A 23,620-nucleotide genomic window follows, 5' to 3' on the forward strand; every position below is an offset into this window, starting at 1 on the left:
CCAGAAAAATATTAATATTGGGGGTGAGAATCATTAATCCAAACAGAGGAAATCTACAAACTAACTGATGATAGAAATCGCCACTACTACAGATTGGTTTATGCGTGACATGCCATCCCAGATGGGCCATGTGTAGCCACCACAAAAAGAACCTATGCGCGGCTGTCCCATATAGTTTTGGGCTTTTCCCCAATCCGAGGCAGGTTAAAACATGTGGGCCGCCTCTAGGCCTTTTCGAGATGGCTCATGCAGCAAAACCTCCACAGATGGATCGCTTATATAAACCCCATTTCAGTCGAAACCCTAGCACCCTTCTTCATCCCAAATCGAACCGCCGCCATCGCTTCCTTTCCTAGCGCCGCAGATCTCCTCCACCTAGTGCCGCCGGCCATCCATCCGGTCGCAACCGTTCCTTTGATTCCCTCCACCCTCGTACAGATCTCAATGGTGCAGAGGTCTGTATCCGTGCGCTCTGAGGATAGCAATGACGGTCGCCCATTGGGAGTTGAGGCAGCAGAGGAGCATGGATGGCATGGCGGCCACCTGGACCGATCCCCTTCTCCGCCCACATCAATCCCCTCCTGGTGAGCACGGCAGTGTGAGGGATTCCGAGATGAGGTAACCCTAGGGATAGACAACTATTTTCCTTGGCGCACTTTGTGGCCACGTTGGTTGTGGCCGCGATAATGAGATGATAGCGGGCTCACAGGCTCGGGGACGTAGAATTGGTGGGGATGGTGGAGACGATGGCATCGCCACAGCGTCCAAGGAGGATCCCAACGCTCGAGTGCCTGTGGCAACAACAACTGTGTCATATCTCATATGTCCTGGACAATGGCGGTGCACCTGTCTTCACGGGCGTTAGATCTGCTCCAACCCTGTATCACTGCGTTCATGCCGAAGGTAACCGTACTATCACTATGCTTTGTGAATGACATGCTTATGATGGGTAAATGCTGTGTATACAGCTGTTGTGTAGATAAGCAAAATGACCCCTTGCCGATTGTTCCGTCCCCTTTCTAATAAGGTATATAATTTGCATTTGGCATGTAAATGGTATGGATATGCCACATTGCTAATTATCGAGAGCGTCATGCCGACAATTCTTTCAATTCTTTTTGGGAAGGGGGCGGTTTGCCAGAAAAAAGGCAGGGGTAGAAAGTGAAAAAATAATCGAGAAACGAACCATTAATTAAGGCCCAATATGGAGCAAATGATTTATGTCATTTAGCACAAAACTTGTGCATTGGAAATGAGCCTTTGGAAGTATTCCCCAAATTGGCATTACTAAACTTACAATACGTTAAAAGACAATGTTAAGGACTTGAAATTCTTTAGTCTTGTGCAACGGTTATACTAGGGAACTTGTAGGTGCGCCAGCACCACATAGTGAATCCACAAAAGGGTGACATCCCAGTTCAAAGTGTGTCATCTTAGCTGAAGTCAATCTATTTGGAGGCCTTGGACAGATAGAGAAATACTAAGATATAAAGATTCTGACTGTTCTTAGCCAATTTAATATGCAAACTACCCTTAAATTTTTGATAATTTTCTTCCTGAGAACTTAAGGGCTGCTCTAGCTAGTGAGGCCTTTCTTTGCCTTTCATAAGGGTATGCCAGTGATCAACGAATATTTCACATTTCACAGTACCTAGATCATCACATTTCGCAGTACCTAGATCATCACAAACAAAAAATATTAGAGCATCCTAAGATATACTTGCAGCTCCATCCTTTTTCTTGGTATTTGTTAGATCCCAAAAGCACTTTTCAGATTCATTTCTACAGCGATTGGATACCACTTCAGAAAAAAAACACAATACTTTGTGCTAGAGAAATATAAGTTACAAAGGTCAAACACCCCGTTTGGAGTGCATGAATTATACCGTTTCATCACGCAATTCCCCACTCTGACATCTCCAAAATTACATACAATACACAAAGTCATGCCAAAAAGCATGAAACTATTCAGTCTTCTGCCAACGGTTTTAAACACGGGAGAGACTCCGAAACGTACCAGCACCACATATTACCCAAGTTGACAATGTATCATCTTTAGCTGGAGTCAAACTGTTTTGAGGTCATGAATCAGTAGAAGTATAAGATATCAAGATTTAAGTATGCTTAACCAATTTAATATATAAGCAAGTCACCCTTACATTTTTGCTACTGTCTATCTCCATATGTCTGCTCCGGTTGGTAAGCCCCTGCTCGCCTTATCTGAACAAAGGGGATGTCAGTAGTCAATTTACTTGCAAATCACATATATTAGCACGGCAAGCTTTTCAGTCAAAAGATGAAGAAAGAAGGCACGTCAGACAAGAAAAGATACCTGACTATTGATTGATGATCTTGTTACTCCATAATAAGAAGCCGGTAGGAAACCATATGCATTAGCAGGAAAAGCTGCAGAGTTAACGTAGTATAGCGTATTGCTCCCATGGCGAGGATGACAATGGCTTCTCGTGCGGTCAGAAGAATAGGTGTCCTGGAGTAAGTATGATTAAAACTTGTGCAAAAACATATGAAGCATGCACGCAGGCAAGAATTAAAGAAAATATTGAATCAAGGCAAGCAAACAACTCACATCTTCTTTCTTCCGTTTCTTGTCGATGTTATTCCCATCCAGAGCTGCAGTTCGACAACGCTTCCCACAAATCTTGTGGCAGGTATCAATTAGAAAGATGTCAATCAATTAGTGAAAGAGGATAGAAAGTAAAATTGCAACAGGAATTCAGTAGAATAAAATGTCTACCATTTGTTCATTTATAGTGCAAATTTTAGTTACATTCACAGTGATCGGTCATATTATCAGTGCTCAGTCATTGACGAACCAAAATGGTCACACGGTTCATTAGGTAATGACTAATGCCCATCAGCTAAACCCACCCATTTTGTTAGAACCAAATCTTGGCGGATAGGTCAATCGTCTATCAGCCAGTGCCAAAAAAGAAAGGACTAGTAGGGAGCCTCCATGTGATAATTACATCATAATCCTAATTTGCCGCGGCCTTTGTCGTATTTAGTAGCTGTGGCACGTCGGTCAATCGGGTAGCAAACCCATTAAGACATGACGTGGACAAGTGGATCAGTTACTGTAGCCACTGTGATAATTACATCATAAACCAAATTTGCCGTGGTCTTTGTCGTATATACTAGCTGTGGTAAGTCGGTCAATCGGGTAGCAAACCCATTAAGACATGATGTGGACAAGTGGATCAGTTATTTTAGTCACCTGGCAACTTACATGTGGGCCTGACCTGTTGGTTTTGCTGCCAAACTCCCTATTCCGGCAGATTTGGCTCAAGTGAAAAACTTGCTCCTAGATGTGCGGCAAACAGACAAAAACCCTTTCGATTTTGTCCCGTTGAAACCCTAGCACCAAAAGGTGTGGTTTTCTAAAATTAACTCAATTATGACGATTGTCCATTTCCTAATAGATTGATTAATAACAACACTTCCCATTCAACGATTCTCGTAGCGCAAAACTTATAGAGAAAATGAGCTCATACATAAATGTGTGTGTGTGATTGTGATAGTAAGTTTATCCATGTGGGTTGTATTATACCTTCACATTGCCAAGCTCTTCGATGGCCTTCTTCGCGTGCGCAGCCTCACGGTACTGCACGAAGCAGTACCCCTGGTTCTTCCATGTTTGAGTGTTCGGTATCACGTGCACCTGCGTGATCTCCCCAGCCTTACTGAAAACCGCCCTCACGTCCTCCTCCTTGGCATCGTAGTGAAGGCCGCCTACGGACACCTCCTAGCCAAGGTTTGCTCCAACAAACCTTCCTTCCTCCCCTCCACTGGAGCATTGCAATCAATCGCTGGAGCCAAGGTTTGCTCCAACAAACCTTCCTTCACCCCCTCTACTGGAGCATTATTGCAATCAATCGCTGGCTTCGCAGCCAAGGTTTGTTTTTCCAACAAAAGTTGCTTTCTCTTAATCAGCGCTTCCCTCGCAGCGGCAGCAGCAGCAGCTAGTTTGCAATTGGTGACACACGACTGCCCTTCTTTACAACATAAGTGCGAGCATCCATTGTTGCAGCCCTTGTCACCCAATGTTTCATTCGGCTTGGCTCCTGCACCATCAGCACTAGCAGCAGCAGCAGCCGCCGCGTCCTTGCGGGCCGCCAAGGTGCCCTTGGGGACCTTCACGATCCTCTTTATAACCTTGTGTTTCCGTACCTTCTGTTCGGGCGCAGGCTCCGCCGCCGCCGCACCAGGAGCAGACGGCGGCGTGGTGGGTAACTTAGCCTCGGCAGCCGGGATCGGTGGCGTGGAGGGATCCGCAGCCTTAGGCGGCGGCGGTAGCAAAAGGCCCGATTCGGTGACGGGAGGCTGCGGGCTCGCGGTTGGGAGAACTAGGGTCTCCGCGGCGGTGGCGGGGGCGTTGGTTGGCGGCGGCGTGGGTATGAGGGTGGAGGCGTTGCGGAGGAAGCGCTTCTTCGGGGGCATCAGCGCCGACGGCAGCGGTGGCGACTGCGGACGGGGGAGATGGGCGGCGGCGGAGGGGGACTAGGCGAGGAGGCGACGGGCGCGGTGGGACGGCGGTGGGACGGCGGTTGCATGGTGTGGCGGTGATGATCGATGGGGACAAGGCAAATCGCCGGTTGAATCAACGCGGTCGGCGGTCGGTCAAGTTTGAGCCGTCAGACGTCTCTCTGCTGTCTCTCTTGTCTGTACGAGGTTGAATGCCGTGAGACTATTTTCCACCGAGGAGACTGGAGACAGGAACCACCGAGTAAAACGAATGTTGCCAGCTTAATTTTTGAATGCTAATAATGACGTTATCAACTTGCCATTACTGATTCTAGAAAAGCATCGTGTAGTTTTTTCTGAAATGGTCCTTCCTTAATTATATTAATTTTCTTCTGGCCTATTCTAACCTTTTTTCTTTCTTTCTAAACGGCCCTTCTTAACTTTAGTTCCTTTAACTTTGACGCAACGAACACATGCTTGCCGCGTCCCTCCCGGCAACGCCTTCTTCTCAGAGTTGACAGACCGCAGACGTCGGCACCCTCCCGGCATTTATTTGGTCTCGTGTTCGTCTTGTGGCGGTCCGGCTTCTCTGGACGTCGGGCCAACAGGAGTGGCAACCTCCGAAACGCCAAACCAAAGGGTTTTCCCTCCCTTTTGAGCGTTAGCCCATCCAACGCACAACCCAGATGGTGGTGTCAACCCATGCATCTCTTGGAGTCTCTCACATCTGCAGCCTGGTTCATCCCAGGACAGCTAATTGTTGGTAGGGTATCGAAGTATGCGGTCATTAACCGAGAAGAAAGTGTTATCGGGAGGAGCACAATAACAGGTGTTCATGGCATTAAAGTTAAGTAAAGGAATGAAAGTTTGGGAGTACCATTTAGAGAAAAAAAATAGGATTAGATGAGGCCGAAAGGAAATTAATTATAAGGAAGGACCATTTAGGAAAACAAAATTACAGCATATTTCATTAGAACTAGCAACGGCTAGTTGCCAAGATTCATTAGTACTAAAAAAAGATGGGAATATTCATTTACGGAGGGTTGTCGTCCCTTTCCGGTGGAAAAAAGTCTATGTGTATTTCAATCTCATCCCAACCCAGCTATTGTGGAAAAGTCACGGTTGATGCCACCGTAGGTGGCTTACGAAGGGTGCATCAACAGCCGCAGCCTTGCGAGCTGTACATGCAGCCCAGTCCAAGGAAACATTTGACCGAGAAGGATTGCAATATTCGCAGCTCGCAAGGTTTTAAAGAAGGTCAATCATCCATCACCAAATGCAAAATTGTTGCTACGAGGGAAGCACGCCGTAGAAGGAATGAACGTTTGTTGGAACAAACCTTAGTTAGGAAGACAGCAATCGATTGCAACATTGCTGCTGCTGATGGTGCAACCAAATCAAAGGAGGAGGGGTGGGGGTGGGGGTGGGGGGGGGGGGGGAGCATGAAGGAGGTGTTTGTTGGCGGGCTTCACTATGAAGCCAAACAAGAAGATGATGTGAGTGCGGTGTTCAAGATGGCAGGCGAGATGACATAGGTGCTGATGATAAACAACAATCATACAAGGAAGAACAGGGGATACTTCTTTGTGTGGTACCATGAGACTGCGCAGGCAAAGAACGTCGTTGAAAAGTTTGGCAATGTGGAATGTGGTGACATCCCACATGGATAAAATTATTATCACAATTAACACATATGGCCTCATTTTCTCTATGGTGTTTGCACAAGTAGAATCATTGAATGGGAAGTGTTGCTCTTAATTCTGAAATGGACAGTGGTATCTATCCGAAATGGACAATGGTTGATTTATTTTTCCATAAATACTGAAAATAATTTGCATTTAACCATCGCATGGAGTAACCAAGCAAGCCCGTGATTACTTATAAATATGACGAGTAGACTAACAGGTTTTTCCCTGATGCCTCCCAAACCTATACTATTTCTGATTGTGTGTGTGGTACAACTTGTTCCGCATCTTTGAAAGACAATGGTTCAATGCAAAAGAAAGTAAGAGGAAATGGCTTGTGGAATGTTGTTTCTCCTTTAGCCTAGTAATGCTATGGTGCTGTCTCGCTATGCACCAGTAATATATGCGCGCATAGTGGATGGATGGTAAAGAAATAAAGAGGGTGATAACTCATTGACGAGGGGGAAGCTCGTCGCACTAAAGAGATGAGTTATTCGCTGGCTATATCAATTGGCAAGAGATTTAGATCAGTAGACGAAGTATGCAAGAAACCAATTAATCATTTGATATTTGAAAGTTGTGACAATTTCATTGGAAGTCTATATCACTTACTACTTTGTTGCCTCGAGATCTATTTCATTATGTTCTTTTTAAGTTTAAGCAGCAGTACAGGTATTGCAGGGAGTACGTAGTAAAGAAACAACCATATGAGTTGGATGCTCTTGCGTGCCTCTACACCCCATCAAACTCCCTCTGCTGACCTACTTAGGGCCAGAGCCGCCCTGCTATACATACCATCGTCCTCCACCAGCGATGTGCATAGGTGATGGCACCTCAACATCCATCTCTTCATGCTCGACGATGGTGGTAGCAACCTTTTCATAGCCAGGTCGCAAATCAGACGGCACACATACTTCAGAATGAACCCAGCAAGTCCGAACGCAGATCCAGATTGATCGACCAGTATCAGAGTTCCAAGATGCTATGAACGCATCCTACAACTATTTTTGCAAGCTAGTCACACATCTTGCAACAGATGGCACCCAAGAACATGCCGATCCCTGATAACTGCATGATCTTTCCCCAATGCCTCTCATACCTAAACCTACCAACACAAGTGTCATGAACATTGAACAATGACAAGATACTTTATTTATCTTCAAAGCGATGCGGTTGTAACTTGTAAGTGGGAAAGCTAAGAAACAGAGCAATCTTATTCTTTTTCCAACTAGTTCTGTGTGAACTTGGTGACAGCTTATATATACAACCCATGTGTGGAAGATAGAAGCATTAAAAGGAGTCGAATTATACGTGCAGAAGATTAGGTGAAGTGTAACTTTAGTTAATTAGGAGTATTTTACTCTTTCAAACATTGTATTACATCTATGGTTGGGCAGCATGATAAATTGGTTTTTTAAATCTTTAAATAAGTCTACTGGACTCATTTAAGTTCTCATGAGCCTCCATGTTAACAAGTCTTTGGAATATTTAAATAAGAATGTGCTGATCTGAATAACTAGGTTTTGCAGCTTCATTCACAAGCTTTTCAAGATCTAGAGCCAACTCCCTTGCTAGAATCACAAGAGGCGCAAGTTAAAACATATGATGTATGGTATAGTTACAAACAAATGTTTAGCCACACAAAACTCTACATCACAGGATTACAAAAGAAACAACTAGCTAGTCGGGGAAAATATGTCTCTGTCAATTGAAAAATAGTGAAATCTGATTGATCTCTGTATGGCCATGTCAGAAAAAAGTGAGGGGAGTCGACAGAATTTTGAAGCTTAACAACTTTGTGTTGAATTTATTTCTTCTGGCTAGTCCTGCAATTTAAATAAAAGCTTACAAAACACAACATCCATCATATCACACATGACCAAAAAGCCATCCTACAGTGACAACTATATCCAGCTGAACATTACAAAAAGATCTGCCCTCGCTTTGGCAAGTCCATGTGTAATTGCTAACCAGTTTGATTTGCAGGGACCTACTCTATCTTATCTTTCAATCACTATACAATCCGCCAAAAGTCCCAAGAACTAAGCACAACTAGAGGGGCGACAAAATTGATACCTATACTACATTTTTCTTCTTTTTTCAAAAAGTAGGGTGCTTCCAAAGCGACAGCCAAACCTCCTTCAGTCTGTGGGAGCTTCAGAATAGCCTCAATAATCTCCATGGGGGTCCGGCAGCCTTCCACTTTCAACCGAACGTCCTCTAGTTACAGAGCTTGCCACCGAATCTTCACATGTTTGCACTGAAAGAACAAGTCTTTTTTTCTCTCCATATCCACTCCACGTCTTGCAATGTTTATCCGGAGCGGATGTGAATTCAGGCTAAAACGCCACAGAAAATGTCTTCGGTGGGCACTCAAAGGCTCAAAGCCCCAAATACTCTTCCAGACATGAGACTTCCACTGGACATCATCGGTGCAAGACGTGGATGTCCGATCCTCTCTAATTTGGCCAAACACATGGAACTTGCAAGCGATTTTCTCTGTGATCAAAATGCATGCCAGGCAGTGAAGTCTTCAGTCTCTTTGTAAATTGGTATCTTCAGCACCATCTCGGCATCCTCCCGCGGCAGAGTATCACAGACTAACGCCTCGTTCCACATGCCAGGATCAATCAGCTAGCCGTGCAACCCGAGTAAGAATACAACTACCCGACCGGTGGTGTCAGGTGTATCATATCTCTTTTTCGTATTGGATCGATCTTTTAGGTGAGATGGTTTGATAGGATATCCCCTCCCCACCCCACATTTTTCCAATTATTATCCACCTGAGGGGAGCTTCTTTCTTTCCACATCCACGTCGGATGTGATTATGTGAAGTGAGTGTTAAGTGTATCATATCTGTTCTATCTATCAGATCGTTCTTTTAGGTGAGATGCGTTGTTTGACGGGATAATTTAACAGTAAGGCAATATTTTGAGTAAAATCAATTGAACTAAGGATCCTTTGAACTAATGGTATATATGTGCATTCCTTTTCAGAATTTAGTTGGCTCCTGGTTATATTTTCGAAATAAAGAACATTCAGTGGCTCCAATGGTTAGGAAAAAAAATCATGTCTTGCGGTGTTTTACCCACTCTGCGAAGGGCAATATTTCTGACTGTATGGTACAAATTTTTTTTTCGAATCGGGCCACTCCCCATTTTCCATTTCATTCAAAACGGAAATAACGAGGTCTCGAACAATGACACAGCAAGAGCAGGAATGAAAGAAAAGCAGGAAGAGGCGGATCCGGGCACCAGCAGAAAACCCACTGCACCCAGCCTGACTCGGCCTGGGCACCATGGGGCAAAAACCTGCTGCCACCGAAAAGACAAGACTAACCTATCAACGGTTAGAAGACGTTTCCACCAAAACCAACACCATCTAGCTTATTACAGACCCACATAGGGGCCAAAGTATAGCAACCAACGAGCAGGTAGTTTTTCAATGACGACTAGCAGAACTGGAAGATATACGAAGAGCAGCTTCAGTCGCGCTCTGTGCAGCCTGGTGACGGCGCTGAAGTTGAGTTGCAGATTGCATGAGTCCATTCGCTCCATCCTTGATCCCCTGCTTCATGCGCGCGTCCTTTTGAAGTTCAGCCCAGTATTGCAGGAAAGAGCAAAGTAAGAAAACCATAGCAGTAGGGTGATGTAACATTTTCTTCTCAAAACAAACAACATTCCTTGTTTTCCAGATGGCCCAACACACAGCACCAAGGCCTTCAATGAAATAAGAGTGGATACCAGGTACAAAACGTTTAATCCAGATGAAATATTGCCAAGGATTCTGAGGAATCATATCAGTCCCCAACAAGTGTTCAATACAGCCCCAAACTACCCTAGCAACCGTGCATTCAAAAAAGAGGTGAAGCAAAGACTCATCTTTATGACAGAAGTAACATTTAGGATTCCCAGGCCACTGTCTTTTGATCATATTATCTTTAGTAAGAAGAGAGTTCAGAAACATCTGCCAGAGGAAGATTTTAATCTTTAAAGGAATTCTAGCTTTCCAAATAAAAGCATAGTTGGGGCCAACAATAGATTTGCATAGTTGCTGATAAGAAGATTTCACAGTATAGTGCCCTTTACTGTCCCACCTCCACAAGAAAGAGTCAGGAATATCAGATAAAACAACATCCCTGAGAATAGAATTTAGGTCAGCCCATTGATCAGCGGGAGCCATGCAACCACCTGGAGAAAGCAACTGATCCCAAGTGTTGTTTAAAAAAGGACACAAAGACATCTTTAGAATCACAAAACAGGTACAGTTCTCGGAATTTAGCATACAGGGGTTCATTCCCCCACCAAGTGTCTTCCCAAAACATTATGACAGTACCAGAACCCAGCTTACACACTCTACCAGAAAGGTAAAGCTGTTTAACTTTCATCAAGTCTTTTCAACAGGGAGAATCGGTAATTTTGACAGTAACAGAGGCAACAGAGCATTGTCTCAAATATTTTGCTTTGACAATTTCTTGCCACATGCCTTTCTTATTGTCCAACCTCCACCACCTCTTACAAAGCAAGGCAGTGTTAAAGGAGGTAATTCTTCTAAAACCAAGCCCCCCTTTCTCTTTAGGTCTACAAACCCTATCCCACTTCACAAGTTGATATTTTCTTTTGTTACTATTCCCTTGCCAGAAGAAAATTCTTCTAGACTTGTCAATCCTTTCAACAACAGTTTTAGGAAGCCTATACATGGACATATGATAAGTTGGAACACTCTCAAGGCAAGATTTGATCAAAATAGCTCTGCCCCCAGCAAATAAGGAACCTCCTCTCCAGGCATCAAGTTTTTTTGCTACCTTAGAGCAAAGGAAATCCCAATGCTTAGTCAGAAGCCTAGACCCTCCCACTGGCACCCCCAAATACATAAAGGGATATCCCCAATTTTGCAGCCAAAGAGATCAGAATAGGCCTGAGCTACATCATTATCTCCACCAATGACATAGAGCTCACTCTTAAGGAAGTTAATCTTCAAGCCAGACATAAGTTCAAAGGTATAGAGCAACAATTTTAGGTTAACAGCTTTTTCCATATCATGTTGAATACATAGAATGGTGTCATGTACATATTGCAGAATGGCAATTTCAGTATGGAGAAGATGAGGAACAAGACCACAAATCATGTTATTAGATTGAGCTCTAAGAATCATTCTAGTAAGGCAATCAGCAGCAAAGTTAAAAAGGAAAGGGGAGAGGGGGTCCCCCTGCCTTACTCCTTTGTGACTCAGAAAATAAGGACCCAACACCTCAGTCATCTTGACACATACAGTGCCATTACAAAGAACCATTTTAATCCAGGACATCCACAAGGTACAAAAACCTCTAGCTTCCATGCAAGAAATGAGGAAATTCCAATCAACCTTATCATAGGCCTTCTCAAAATCAAGTTTAAGAATAACTGCAATAGAATTTTGTTTTTTAACTTCATGCATGATTTCATGCAAGAAAAGGCTCCCATCCACTATGTATCTCCCCCCAATGAAAGCATTCTGGTGGGGACTAATTAGCTTGTTCATCACAGAGTCCAATCTAATAGTAAGCACCTTAGTGATCAGCTTATAAAGACAGTTCAGAAGGCAAATGGGACGAAATTGTTGAATTCTACAAGCCCCAACAATTTTAGGTAAAAGGGTTATCACCCCATAGTTCAGTCTTTGAATATCAAGCTTGCTCCTATGAAACTCTTCAAACATAAACATAATATATGTTCTCATAAAATCTCAGCCAGCTTGAAAAATATCAATAGGGAGCCCATCAAGACCAGGGGCCTTGTTTTTTTCCATAGAGAAAAGGGCCACTTTCACCTCATCTTCAGTGAAAGGTCTAGTAAGAAGGGAATTATCACAGCTAGTAACATTATCCACACTAGCCCAAAGAGAGGGATCTAACTGAATATCAGAAACAGGAACCGGGCCAAACAAGGATTTATAGTAATCAGTAGCATGCTGTAAAAGTAAAGCAGGATCAGAGATAGTACCAGAATCATCCTCTAAGGAAAAAATAGAATTCTTCATTTTCCTCCCATTGGCAATACGATGGAAGTGCTTTGTGTTGCTATCACTTTCTAAAATCCACTTCTGATGGGATCTCTGAAACCAGTACAATTCCTCATCTGCATACAACTTATGCAGTTTAGTCATAATGTCAACTTTTCTCCTACAGTGAACAGGAAGCATGAGCATCTTCTTCAAGTAACTTAATATTGTCTAACTCTTCCTGAAGCAATCTTCTTTCTTTTTTCATATGACCAGAAATATTAGCCCCCTCAGCCTTTGAAATATTTCTTACATTTTTTGATTTTAATTTGTACAATGTCAAGAATAGACTTAGCACAAACAGGCTGACACCAAATCTCTCTAAGTCTAGATAGGAAATCCTCATGTTTAAGCCAGGACAATTCAAACTTAAAAGTGGTGTTTTTCTTGTTCTGTGGAACAACAGAATTTAGGACTAAGACATTATGATCAGAGTGGGATCTAGGTAACTTTCTAACAGTCACTAAGGGGAAAAGATCTTCCCAGCCAGCTGACATAAGAATTCTATGAAGCTTGACCAAAGTTGGTGGGTCTTGGCCATTGGTCCAAGTAAATTTTCCCCCATTGAGAGCAATTTTCCTAAGATTGTAGGTATGAATAACAGAATTGAAATCATCAATATGATGAGAATGACAATAGTTTTTGTTTTTCTCGTCAGGGTGTCTAATGATACTAAAATCCCCACTAATAATGTAGGGGACATCCTGTAGGGCCAGGAAGTTAGACATTTCCACAAGGAATTCATCCTTCAATTCATCATGAGCAGAACCATAAACAGACAACATGTTTCATTTTAAATTCAGTTGTTTGTCCCAAAAGCAAACCTACACGATGTACTTTCCAATCCTAGTCATATGGATCTCAAAGGAATCTTTCTTAACTCCCACTAAAATACCACCAGATTTTCCTTCAGAAGGTAGCCAAGTTCAGAAGAAAACATCAAAGGGGTCAAACTTCCTCAAATAAGTATCATTACCACAGGTTTCTTTGTTTCTTGCAAACACAGGAAATCAAGGTTATGATCCCAAATAAGTTCCCTCACACAAACACCCATCCCCTTCTTCCCACTCCCCCTACAATTCCAGAAAGACCACTAATCATGAGATTTTCTTTCTCCTGCCCCTCCTAATAGCTCTCCCATTCCCAGGCTAGGCCAAGCTACTAGGTACAACAGACCCTCCACTGGAGGGCCCAATGACACCAGCTGGATTCAGCCGTGCCTTGTTAGTTCTCAACTTTCTAGAGGAAACAAGAGTAAAATTATCACCAGGATAATCAGGAGATAATTCCTCATGTTCAATGTCAGAACCAGCAGAAGTAGAAGAGTGTAGAGGACCAGAAACAGGGAGAGAAACAGCAACAACATGTCTATTGGTAATCAAAGAATCTCTAGCAGTTTCAAGTTTTTGAAAAATACTAACAGTGGAGAAATTGTCATTTAAAATGAAAGCCCCCATAGTTTGAGCTCGAGAAATAATGACATCATCTCCAAGGAGAGAGAAAGAATTGGTGCGGGGGCACATACCTTCAGAGTTTTTCTTTTCCAGTAGGGCAGTGGCCTTAAGAAGAGCAGGAGCAGGGCCTTCTTGGTGTATGGTACAATTTGTTCTGCATCTACACAAAAACTTGTTTTTCCTAGAGTTCTTTTACTGTTAACATGGACTGTTTATTTGTAGAGCCAGGAAACAAAGACTGTTATTAGGAGGGCCAAAAGAAATACACACTTTATAGTACTAGAAGCAGGGACGAGGCGGGGGATCGGACGAAGGCTGTGCTCGAATGGGCTGCGCCAGGGGAGGAGAATTATAGCACATCAGCGAGAGTTCGTTCTGCGGATTGTCTTGGGATTGCTCGCTCGGCCGTGCAGCTGGATCATAGCACTTCGGTGCAGGAGGAGAATTAATTGTCTCACAGCACGATTCAAGCTTAACCAGGTGTATCTTGGTCAGATGGTTATCTCAAATGCAGGGGGTTTGCAGAATACGAAATTAGCATCCGGGAAGACGCGATCTACCAAGGATTCGGCCGGCGGGGGGCGGCGTTGCTCCTCCATTGGAACGCACCGGCTGGGAGGGCGGCCCGATGGATGGAGATCGGTCTGGGGTCTATCTGGGTGTTCTGCCGGCGGCTTGACGGAGATGGGCCTGGTCGTCTGGGGTCGGGCTGGGCCGGACGCACCGAAAATATATATGCATGAAAATAGAGCAGGGAAGAAATAAAGGAGGTGCTAACTCATGGACAAGGCGAAAGTTCGTAGCACTAAAGATGATTTATTGGCTTGCTGTATGGTGGCTACAGATTAAAATCAGAAGATGAAGTATGCCAGAAACCGATCATTTCATAACTGCAGGTTGTGCCAGGATCTTTGGGAAGTTTGATATCACTTGACTAGTATTTTCGTTGTCCCAAGATGTGTTTTGTATTGAAAAGTCGGCTGAGGGAATTTTCGGGGGAAATAGAAATTTAAGATTTCTCAAACTTTCAAAATAAAAAACATGTACCTAGGCAGATTTATAATATCTCTCCAAATTATAAAGCGTAGCGAATTGCTCACAATGCTGCTTGGTAGTTGCGGCTTGCCACTGGGTTGAGGATCGACCACTGTATGAGCAATTACCTAGGCTTCATGGTCTAACTACCAAGCAGTTCATTTCTGCTGCTTCTGTTTAATCTGGTTGGAAATGCATTGATTTTTCTAGAACTTTGAGAGATGAAACTCTAGTCCTGTGGAATCAATTGGTCAGCCTATGTGCGGGTACTCAGCTTAAATCTGAGAATGATATGTGTGTATGGAAACTGATTAGATCTGGACAGTTTACAGTAGGTTCCTCGTATAGAATGTTGAAGGACAAACAAATAATGAAGTAAATATTCCTTATGTTCATCTCTAGAAGATTAAGATTCCACTTAAGGTTAAAGTCTTTCTGTCATGGAAGGAGCAGAACTGTCGCATCTTCAATCTGAAGCGAAACTTGGCGTTTGGCCTCCCGGCCTTTGGATTTGCCATTGACCCGAACTAGTACTTGTTGCTTGCTGGGGTTTTTGCACGTTCCCCTTTAAAATATGCCCTTTCGTAAATATTTTATTCCCTCTCCTTAAAGAAAAGGCAGTGCTAGCTAGCTCCTGTCTGTTCCTAAAAAAGTCTTATTTCTGTGGTTATTGTGCAAGAACAACATAGTAACAAGGGATAATCTAGTAAGGAGAGGTTGGGAATTCGCAGGGATCCACGAAATGTGAGTTTTGTGGATCTAAGGAAACTATTGATCACCTATTTTCTACATGCCCAGTTGCAAAATTCTGCTGGACTGTGGTGAGTTGTACCTTTGGTATTGGCAATGCACCTGAGTCTATGGAGGATTTAATGAATAACTGGTTAGCCACTTAGCCAATGAAAGGATAAAGCGAACATAAATCTTATATAGCAATAGGAGTTGCCGCACTTTGTTGGAGTGTTTGGAAAAGTAGAAACAGTTCTACTTTCAAGGGACAATGCTTAAGGATCCTACTAATGTTCTTTTTCCTACCGGCCATTGGATCAACTATTGGGTTGGACTTCAAAAGGATGATGGTTGGGTGAAACTGAAACTAGGGGTTACCAGATTATCTTGGATTACATCTGAAGTTTTCCATGCTCGATATGGATGACAGTCGTTGGCAGGAAGAATAGCTGCAAGTTTAGCAAGTATTGTAGTGGTTTAGTTTCTGTCGCTGAGGCATCGTGGCATAATGTCTGTAAGTACTTTCATTACTATTCCTGCAAGATTTACAAACTTCTAAAACACTACCGCCAAAGCGAAACCTCATTGGTTCCAACAACTAGACCCGCAATGCACGAAGTCAGCCATCCCTGACCAGAAGCCCAGCCAAACCAACTGCTGCAAGCATACTCTGCCACCGAACAAGGGCTGCAGAGGCAACGCCTCCAAGCAGGACACGACGTTCAAGGACCCCACCGTTACCCGATCCGGACGCTGAATCTGAGTTTTCACTCAGAGGCACCTTGTTTGCGAAGTGTGGATGTGGCAGGGCTGCACGATGACGCCTTCAAGACGGAAGCGGCATCCGAGGATGCCGTCGTTGCTGGCATCGACAACATCAGTCGAGGTTTTCACCCGCAGCCTCCACACTTCCACCGCAAACACGAGCAGACAGTTCCGCAATGAGCCAGAGGGACGAAATCTTGACTAGAGGCCACCACACCACCGTGAGCGCCGACGAAGCCCGCCGCACGCAGCACAACCAACCACCAGTGGCTCGGGCGCCGCAACCGCCCCACGTACCAGGTTGGGCATCACCAACATCGGATCTGGCGACACCAACCGCAGTCCTCCATCCCTGACCGAGGAAGAGGGAAGCCACTGCTGCGGCCCGCCCGGCCCAAGCCAGGCCTAGATCGCCCCCTCCCCACCGAGACAATGGGGCCCTTGCGCCGCTTACTCGCTCTGCCTAGCCTGTGGGAACTGCCGCAGGCCATCAGCGCCATGCAAGATGAGTGAGTCTGCCCTGCCACCACCTTCCCTAGGTGTGCTCCCCCTCTGGCGGCGGTGATGGGTGGAGGGACTGGGGAGGAGCCAAGGGCCGCCGGTGGCTAGGGTTCCCCATGTGGCCAGAGGAGGGCGACGCAAGGATTGGGTGTAGTTTCAGACGATATTCATTGCACGTATTGAAAGAGAATCATACTTAGCTAGCTCTAAACAGGTAGGTGGTAGTCACAATAAGTGTCCCATAAACCAAGAAAGAAGGAACAAACAAAAGCAATATGTATCGATACAATATTTATGAATTAGAAAACATATAGTTGCAAAGTTAACATATAGAATAAAACATTGTGAACTTAATACATGCACCGAATAGTTAGTAAATTCATACACAAGGCCACAAGCTAAGGACACATAATTGTGATGGAGATTATTAAAACCACCATCACCACGGCAAACAGGATTATAAAAATGTAGTTGTACTTGACGCTGTCCAATTTTCCCTACAAAAATGTAATAACACGAGGATTTAATTTTAGTTAGTTCTTATGTAGCAAGCCAGAATTAATTAAATTTACTAAACCTAAGAAATATATAAATTTATTTAGTGATATGTTACTTATGTATAATAATCGTATTTTTATGGATACGTCCAAATTCAGGTAAGATAGAGTATATGTGTACTAATCCAGTGAATTAGAGAAAATACCCACATTAGTGGTTATGTTTCTTTCAGATTGGTAGCGCTATTGCTAATGAGAACTAAAAATAACCACTTTTGTGGCAGCTCGTAACTAATCGCACAAAGTGCCCGGTTCAGCACTGTTGAGGCTTCTTCTAACAAGGCAGGCCCACCCGTCGTCCCAGCGTGGCAAGAGTCGAACTCCCTCGCTAATATCCCCACAAGCCAAGGGGCAAATCAGAAAAAGGATGATGTGGCGGCTCAAGGTCCCGCACATCCTGTCGGACTCGAGCGTGACGAGCCCGGCCCAGTCGTCATTCCGAAAGCCGCCGGTCGTGGGGACGCCGTCCTCGTCGTCGGCGTGGGACTGAGAGAACTTGTACTCGTGGGAGAGTTCGGCTCCGCCGCTGGCCCGCGTGAGAGTTCGACTCTGCCAAGGGGCAAATTAGAAAAGGCGCCATGGCTTCCTACTCCGGCAGGGGTTATATATGAGAAGAGGGATCGAGGTGGAGAGGGGGCGGTGCCGAGGGGCAGACCGCTCGCCGCGTGCGCGGGCAGCGCCGTGCAAGTCAATGCCACGGGGTGCGGGCAAGTGGCGGCGGCGGCTCGAGGCGAGCAGTGCGGCGATGGCGGCTCCCGGACAAGCAGCGCGACAAACAAGCGGCGCGGGGCGGTGCTTGCAGGCCTGCAGTGCGTCGGCGGCAACTCCCGGGCGACCGGCGAGTGCAGAGCGATAGCTGGCAGCAGTTCACGGGCACGAGGAGGAAGAAACAGGGGCAAAAGTTTTGTTTTTAATTTGCCCCTTCTCTTATGGCGATATTAATGTGGTGGTTCTGTTGTGCCATGCTGGCCCCACAGTTGGCACCGTCCTGTGAGAAGATGCCTCAAATGCGCTGGACCGAGCACTTTGTGCGATTACCAATAGTGATACTAATCTCAAACCCTCGCCATTAATGTGTATTTTCTGTAATTTACGATTAATCTGGTACAGTACGCATACACAGAGAAAATGAATACATTTTGAAAGATATCAATAGGTAATTTGCACTAAAACCACGACAAATATTTAAGAACGGAGTGAGTAAATAACATGTACATTACTAAAATGCTAAATTTCAAGTTAATTTTGAACTAATACTCTTCACGTTCCTATATAACAAGTTCTAGCTTTGTCCTAATTCAAATTTAACCAAGTCTTTAGAATAATCTATTAGTATCTAAATATCAAACGATTATACTATGAAAAATTATATAATGACAGATTTAATAAAAGTAACTTGGATTTCTAGATGCTGGTAGATTTTTCTATAAACTTAGTCAAATGTAAAAATGGTTGACTTAAAACAAAGTTAGAACTTCTTATATTTAGGAACGAAGGTAGTACTGTCTACTACCTCTATCCAGGTTTATAAGTTTGTGCGTATATCTAGATCATTAATTAGATCAACCAAATATATATTATCTCACACAAAAATTATACAATTAGATTTGTGATTGAAAGAACTTTTCAGTGATATACTTTTTATTGTGAAACATATGTTTACTCATTTAAATTGGTTATTTTTTCGAAAATGAGGTTAAAATTGTGAGCTCTTCATCAAAATCTACCAGTAGCATTTACAAGTCTAAATTAGTTATATTAAACCCATCATGATACATATTTTCTTAGTATACTTATTTGATATTTTAGATGTCTCGACACATTTCATAAATTTGGTCAAAAATTAATTTTTTCATTTAGGACAAAGCTTAAGAATTCGGCTCACCGGTGACATTGCCATGGCTACCCGCTGACCCGTGAGTAGGCTGTCCGTAAGGCAAGGCACACCGATCGCTGATCCGCCCTGGAAACAAAATCCTCGGTCGTGGCATCAACACGCAAGCTAGCATGTACGTAGGATTCAACAACCAAATCACTTTGTCCGGCCAACATCTGTACGCTGCACTGCTTACAGCTTTAGTAGTAGTCAGGCAGTTAGCCACGGCGTGGAGCGTGGCCGCCACCGCGCCTGCCGCGGCAGCGGACGCATAGACGTCGGCGTCAGCGCGGCTCATGGCGTAGTGGAGCCGCCCGGACGCCGCTTCCGTGGCGCCGCGCCTTTGCGCCGTCGGCGACGGCGTCCGCTACAGCCCTGACGTCGAGCGCGTCCCCCTGCCGTTGGAGAGCCAGGATCAACGCCGGCCCTCTCGGCGGCGTCCTCAGCCATGACGGCTACCGAGATACTACCCTCGTTCTTCCACGCCTTCTGACTCATCAGCCTTGGAAGTTGGAAGTTGGAACTGCAAAGCGGCTGGGAACTGAAATTGTGAAGGTACGTGCGATTTAAGTAAAGCCCCTTGGGCTGGGTGGGTAGGCTGAGACTAAATTTATTTTGAGGGCACGTCGTCGGTCAGGAGTTGGGACTCAGGAAGAGGAAAGGAAAGGAAGGCATGGCGACTAATCTACGGACGCCATATGGGGAAGTCGGGGAAGTTTCTTATCTTCCAGGCTACTTTTCCAGTCTACACACGAACAAACAGAGCCTTCAAATCCTAGTTTTGAAAACCGGACCGGCGATCGAACCGACGTAGCTCTCAATTCCGGTTTTTCCGGTCGAACCGCTGGTTCATCGTTTAAACCGTTTTGGTTTTTTATGTATAAAATAATGTATTTTGGGTTTAATTTCGGTTCAACCAAACTAGCGAAACGGCCCAATCCAACTGCCAAAAGGCCCAGGTGGAAACGGTGGCCCATCAAGGATAGGCGCAACGTTATAAAAGGTTAAAAACAACTTTTTCCTACCTTGGTAAGCAAACAGCCTTAGCCCAAGTGGCAAGCGTGGTCATCTCGTGCGTTCTCGTGGGAGGTCTTGGGTTCGATTCATGGATGCCTCAATTGTTTCACCGATTTCGTCATAAACCGATAGGTTCATCTCGGTTTTCTTTGTCTGGCGTGCCACGCATCGCTCTTGTTTGACTAAGGACTGTTACTGTGATTCGGACGCCATATGGGCCAGGGGATGGGGGGGGCGAGTGAGATGATCCGGCGGCGACCGTACCCTAACCCCGCGCGGCCGCGGCGGAGCGAATGTTGACGAGGCGGCACGGTGGTGTTCCATCGAGGCGTGGCGTCTCGGTGCCTGCAAATGGAAGAAACACTGACACCTGAGCCGCGACGCCGAGCGCCGCTACCAGGCCTAGGCCTACCTAGCGGAAGAAGCTCGGTTGGCAGCAGCAGAGGCGGGGAGTTCCAGTGGCGCACGCACGCTGCGCCGTGAGGAGCACGAGTCCTTTCACGCCGCCGAGAACGTGTGGACTCGGCGGCGAAGGAGGAGGAAGAGGCACATCAGCAAAACGTCTAAGATACTTGCATTGGGAGAAGCCTTATATCACGCTGGTGCCTCTGACTATGACCGGGCAATTGGAGAAATTTGACTGCTGTATTTTACAAGTTACAACTACTCTATTTATCTTTTTTCTAAGGCAATCAAGGGAAATATATTAGTGTTTTTGAGGTCACCCACGTGAGCATGGTGGCAACGCAAGGCTCAAATAGTTCGGACACGTGCAGCGACTCGGCCCTTAGAGCACCTTCAGCAGGTTGCCTTAGGGCATCTTCAGAATTTGAACTTTTTTTCAACTTTAGGGAATGGCGAAAGTTTTTTTAGGAAATGAGGCTTTTTAGGAACTCCACAACGCGTTCCTTGCCTCGGAAAATAATCCTCGGTGCAAGAGACAACAAACCCAACTTGGCTCTATCTCCCGTCTCGAAATTGCTTCACATACGACGAAATTGCGTCCGATGACTGCTCGATGCTTCCTTTGTCCTCGTTTACTCTGCCCCAAAGCTCCTGCTGTCTCAACCCAAGGCGCATCTGCCACGTAGCATTCGATCATACGTATAGCACGGTTGCTGCCGTATGTATGCTTTGTTCGGCTTGTTCACTCTCTTTCCGTGCCGGCACAATTCAATCGTCAATCTGCCGAACCTTTTCATCTGGATGACCTGGGGAGTAATAAGCGACCAGTGACTTCATACGTACACGGAGAAAAGATCATAAGTTGGGACAGCGCATGTTCATGTACGTTGTGCATATGCATATTATAAATGATCAGGTGTGGAAAACACTACTGCAAAACAACATATGTGACGAGATATTGTATTTCGCGTCCGTCACTGATGACTATCATCAGTAACGGGCCTATCACTCCCGTCACTGATGACACACCATCAGTCACGGTCGTGTGCTCGCCCATTATTGATGACCTTTTGTACCACGCCCGTCACTGATGACTTCTCATCACTAACGGACGAACAGGACCCCTCACTGATGATCAATCATCAGTAACGGACGTGGGAGGCCCATCACTAATGATTTAATGTGAGAAATAACAAAATTCACAAAAAACACACGTCAGTGGCGGGCTTCAAATCTAGGCCCGCCAGTGATGATCCCTAGAGACTTTTGAAGATTGAAAAAATCATAACTAATTCATAAAAAATCATAAAAATTTGATTATTTTTGCTAAAGTCTTATTTATTTTTCTTGCTTAACACGATGGAACAATAATATCATATGTTAGCATTTGAAAAATGAACTATATAGTACAAACTTGTTACAAAATGAACTATCAAAAGTATGAATGTATTTCAAGCCAAGTGAGATATTTTGTGAAACAACTACACTTAATATGGTTCAAATGACACTTGTACAATTTTGCACACAAGGTAGACCATATTGATAAACTTATAAACCAATTTAGTCATATAAAATACTTGTATACTATATGAAACATGAAAATAAAAAAAACGTGTTTGGCTTCACCAGTGACCAGTTGTAGATTTAGGCCCGTCACTGATGCCTTTTTCAGGCCCAGCCAACCCATCTAAGGCCCAACCCACCCCGTGGCCTATAAAAACTAACCTAACCCCAAATCCCCACCTCATCTCCCCCCTGGCGCCGCCTGCCTCTCCTCCCCCCGAACTCCCTCCCTCGTCTCTCCTCCCACCCAAACTCCCTCCTCCCACCGAACCCTCATCCCTGGCGCCACCTGCCTCTCCCTCCCTCGTCTCTCCTCCACCCGAACTCCCTCCTCTCCCTTGTCTCTCCTCCCCCCGCCACCCTACATCACGTCGGCCACCATCCCCCGCCCGTCCTCCTCCCACCTCTGCCTCTTCCCCGCCACCCTAAATCACGCCGTCGGTGGTCGGGCCCGGCCACTCCGCCTCCCTACGCCATGGATCTGAGGAGGGCACCACCGGCCGCCACACCACCTACACCAACGGATCCGGTGGCACGTTAAGTTCTCTCTTCCTCTCTCTTCCTCTCTCCTCCTCTCTAACTTTCTCTCCCTCTCTCCTCTCTAACTCTCCCTCGCAGGTGTCGTGGTGACCATCTCCGCCAGATCTGGTGCCCCGGACCCCGCGAGCCGCCGGATCCCCCTCTCCCTCTCACGGTTAGTCTCTTTCTCTCTCCCTCTCTCTGATTTCTCCCTCTGACTCGCTTTCTATTTGGTTTTCTCTGAGAGTAGGAGGAGCTCGTCGTCGGAGAGGAGAGGAGGAGGAGCTCGTCGTGGGAGATCTTTTTTAGTTTCAGGTTCATTTTCATTAGTTTGGATCTGTAATGCTTATGTGATTCAATCTTTGGATCTCTGATGCTTTTGTGATTTGTATGTATTCTCATTCCGGAATGGGTGTTTTTTTGATTCGTATGAATTCTCATTCCGACGACTGGAACGGGTGGGGTGCTTGCGAAAGTGGGTGCTTTTCTTAAAAAATCGTGAAAAAGTTTTTAGTGTCGGTCGTGGTGTTGTTGCCCGCTTTCGACCGACGCTAATACCCGTTTCTGTAGTAGTGAAGAATGATGAAGTTGTAGGTTTGGAAATAAACATCGCTCATCTTGGGGTGTTATACTCTCGCTCCATAACAGAAGGCGACATTGTTCAATGGCCCGCAGCTCCTGGCGTCCTTAAAACTCTCCTGCGTCTTCAATATGGACTGACTGTTACAGCAATCTACGCAGATACTTACTGATTTTACTAATTGTGCAAACTACATGCACCGCCTGTTGTGTATACACTAACTGGTTTTGTCCTGATGCCTCCAAAACCTATAGTACGTGTGTGTGGTGCAACTTGTTCCGAATCTGAAGCGACCGCCCCCGTATACGGGTTCGATCTCTGTGCTTTAGTGCTAGTCCTTGGATTGACTCACTAGCACACACAGTTTCAAGATGTAATATCATAGAACAAAGGTCTCAATATTACAACGTATC

At 45.0% G+C, this 23,620-nt stretch overlaps 1 protein-coding gene and 1 long non-coding RNA gene across 2 annotated transcripts; both read right to left on the reverse strand.

The window, feature by feature from the left end:
* Nucleotides 1-2,166: 2,166 nt before the first annotated feature.
* On the reverse strand, nt 2,167-4,458 carry LOC112270632 (heterogeneous nuclear ribonucleoprotein A/B-like). Its single transcript, XM_024458480.1, has 4 exons — nt 3,855-4,458; nt 3,569-3,750; nt 2,588-2,659; nt 2,167-2,220 (listed from the first exon to the last, which is right to left on the reverse strand). The coding sequence occupies exons 1-4, from the start codon at nt 4,456-4,458 to the stop codon at nt 2,167-2,169; spliced, it is 912 nt and encodes a 303-aa protein (XP_024314248.1).
* Nucleotides 4,459-16,966: 12,508 nt separating this feature from the next.
* Nucleotides 16,967-19,707, reverse strand: LOC112270006. Its single transcript, XR_002962277.1, has 2 exons — nt 19,133-19,707; nt 16,967-17,187 (listed from the first exon to the last, which is right to left on the reverse strand). It is a non-coding gene; the product is annotated as an uncharacterized LOC112270006 (long non-coding RNA).
* Between the last annotated feature and the right edge of the window lie 3,913 nt (nt 19,708-23,620).

The sequence above is a fragment of the Brachypodium distachyon genome, chromosome 1 (assembly GCF_000005505.3).
Source record: "Brachypodium distachyon strain Bd21 chromosome 1, Brachypodium_distachyon_v3.0, whole genome shotgun sequence".
Lineage (NCBI taxonomy): Eukaryota > Viridiplantae > Streptophyta > Magnoliopsida > Poales > Poaceae > Brachypodium > Brachypodium distachyon.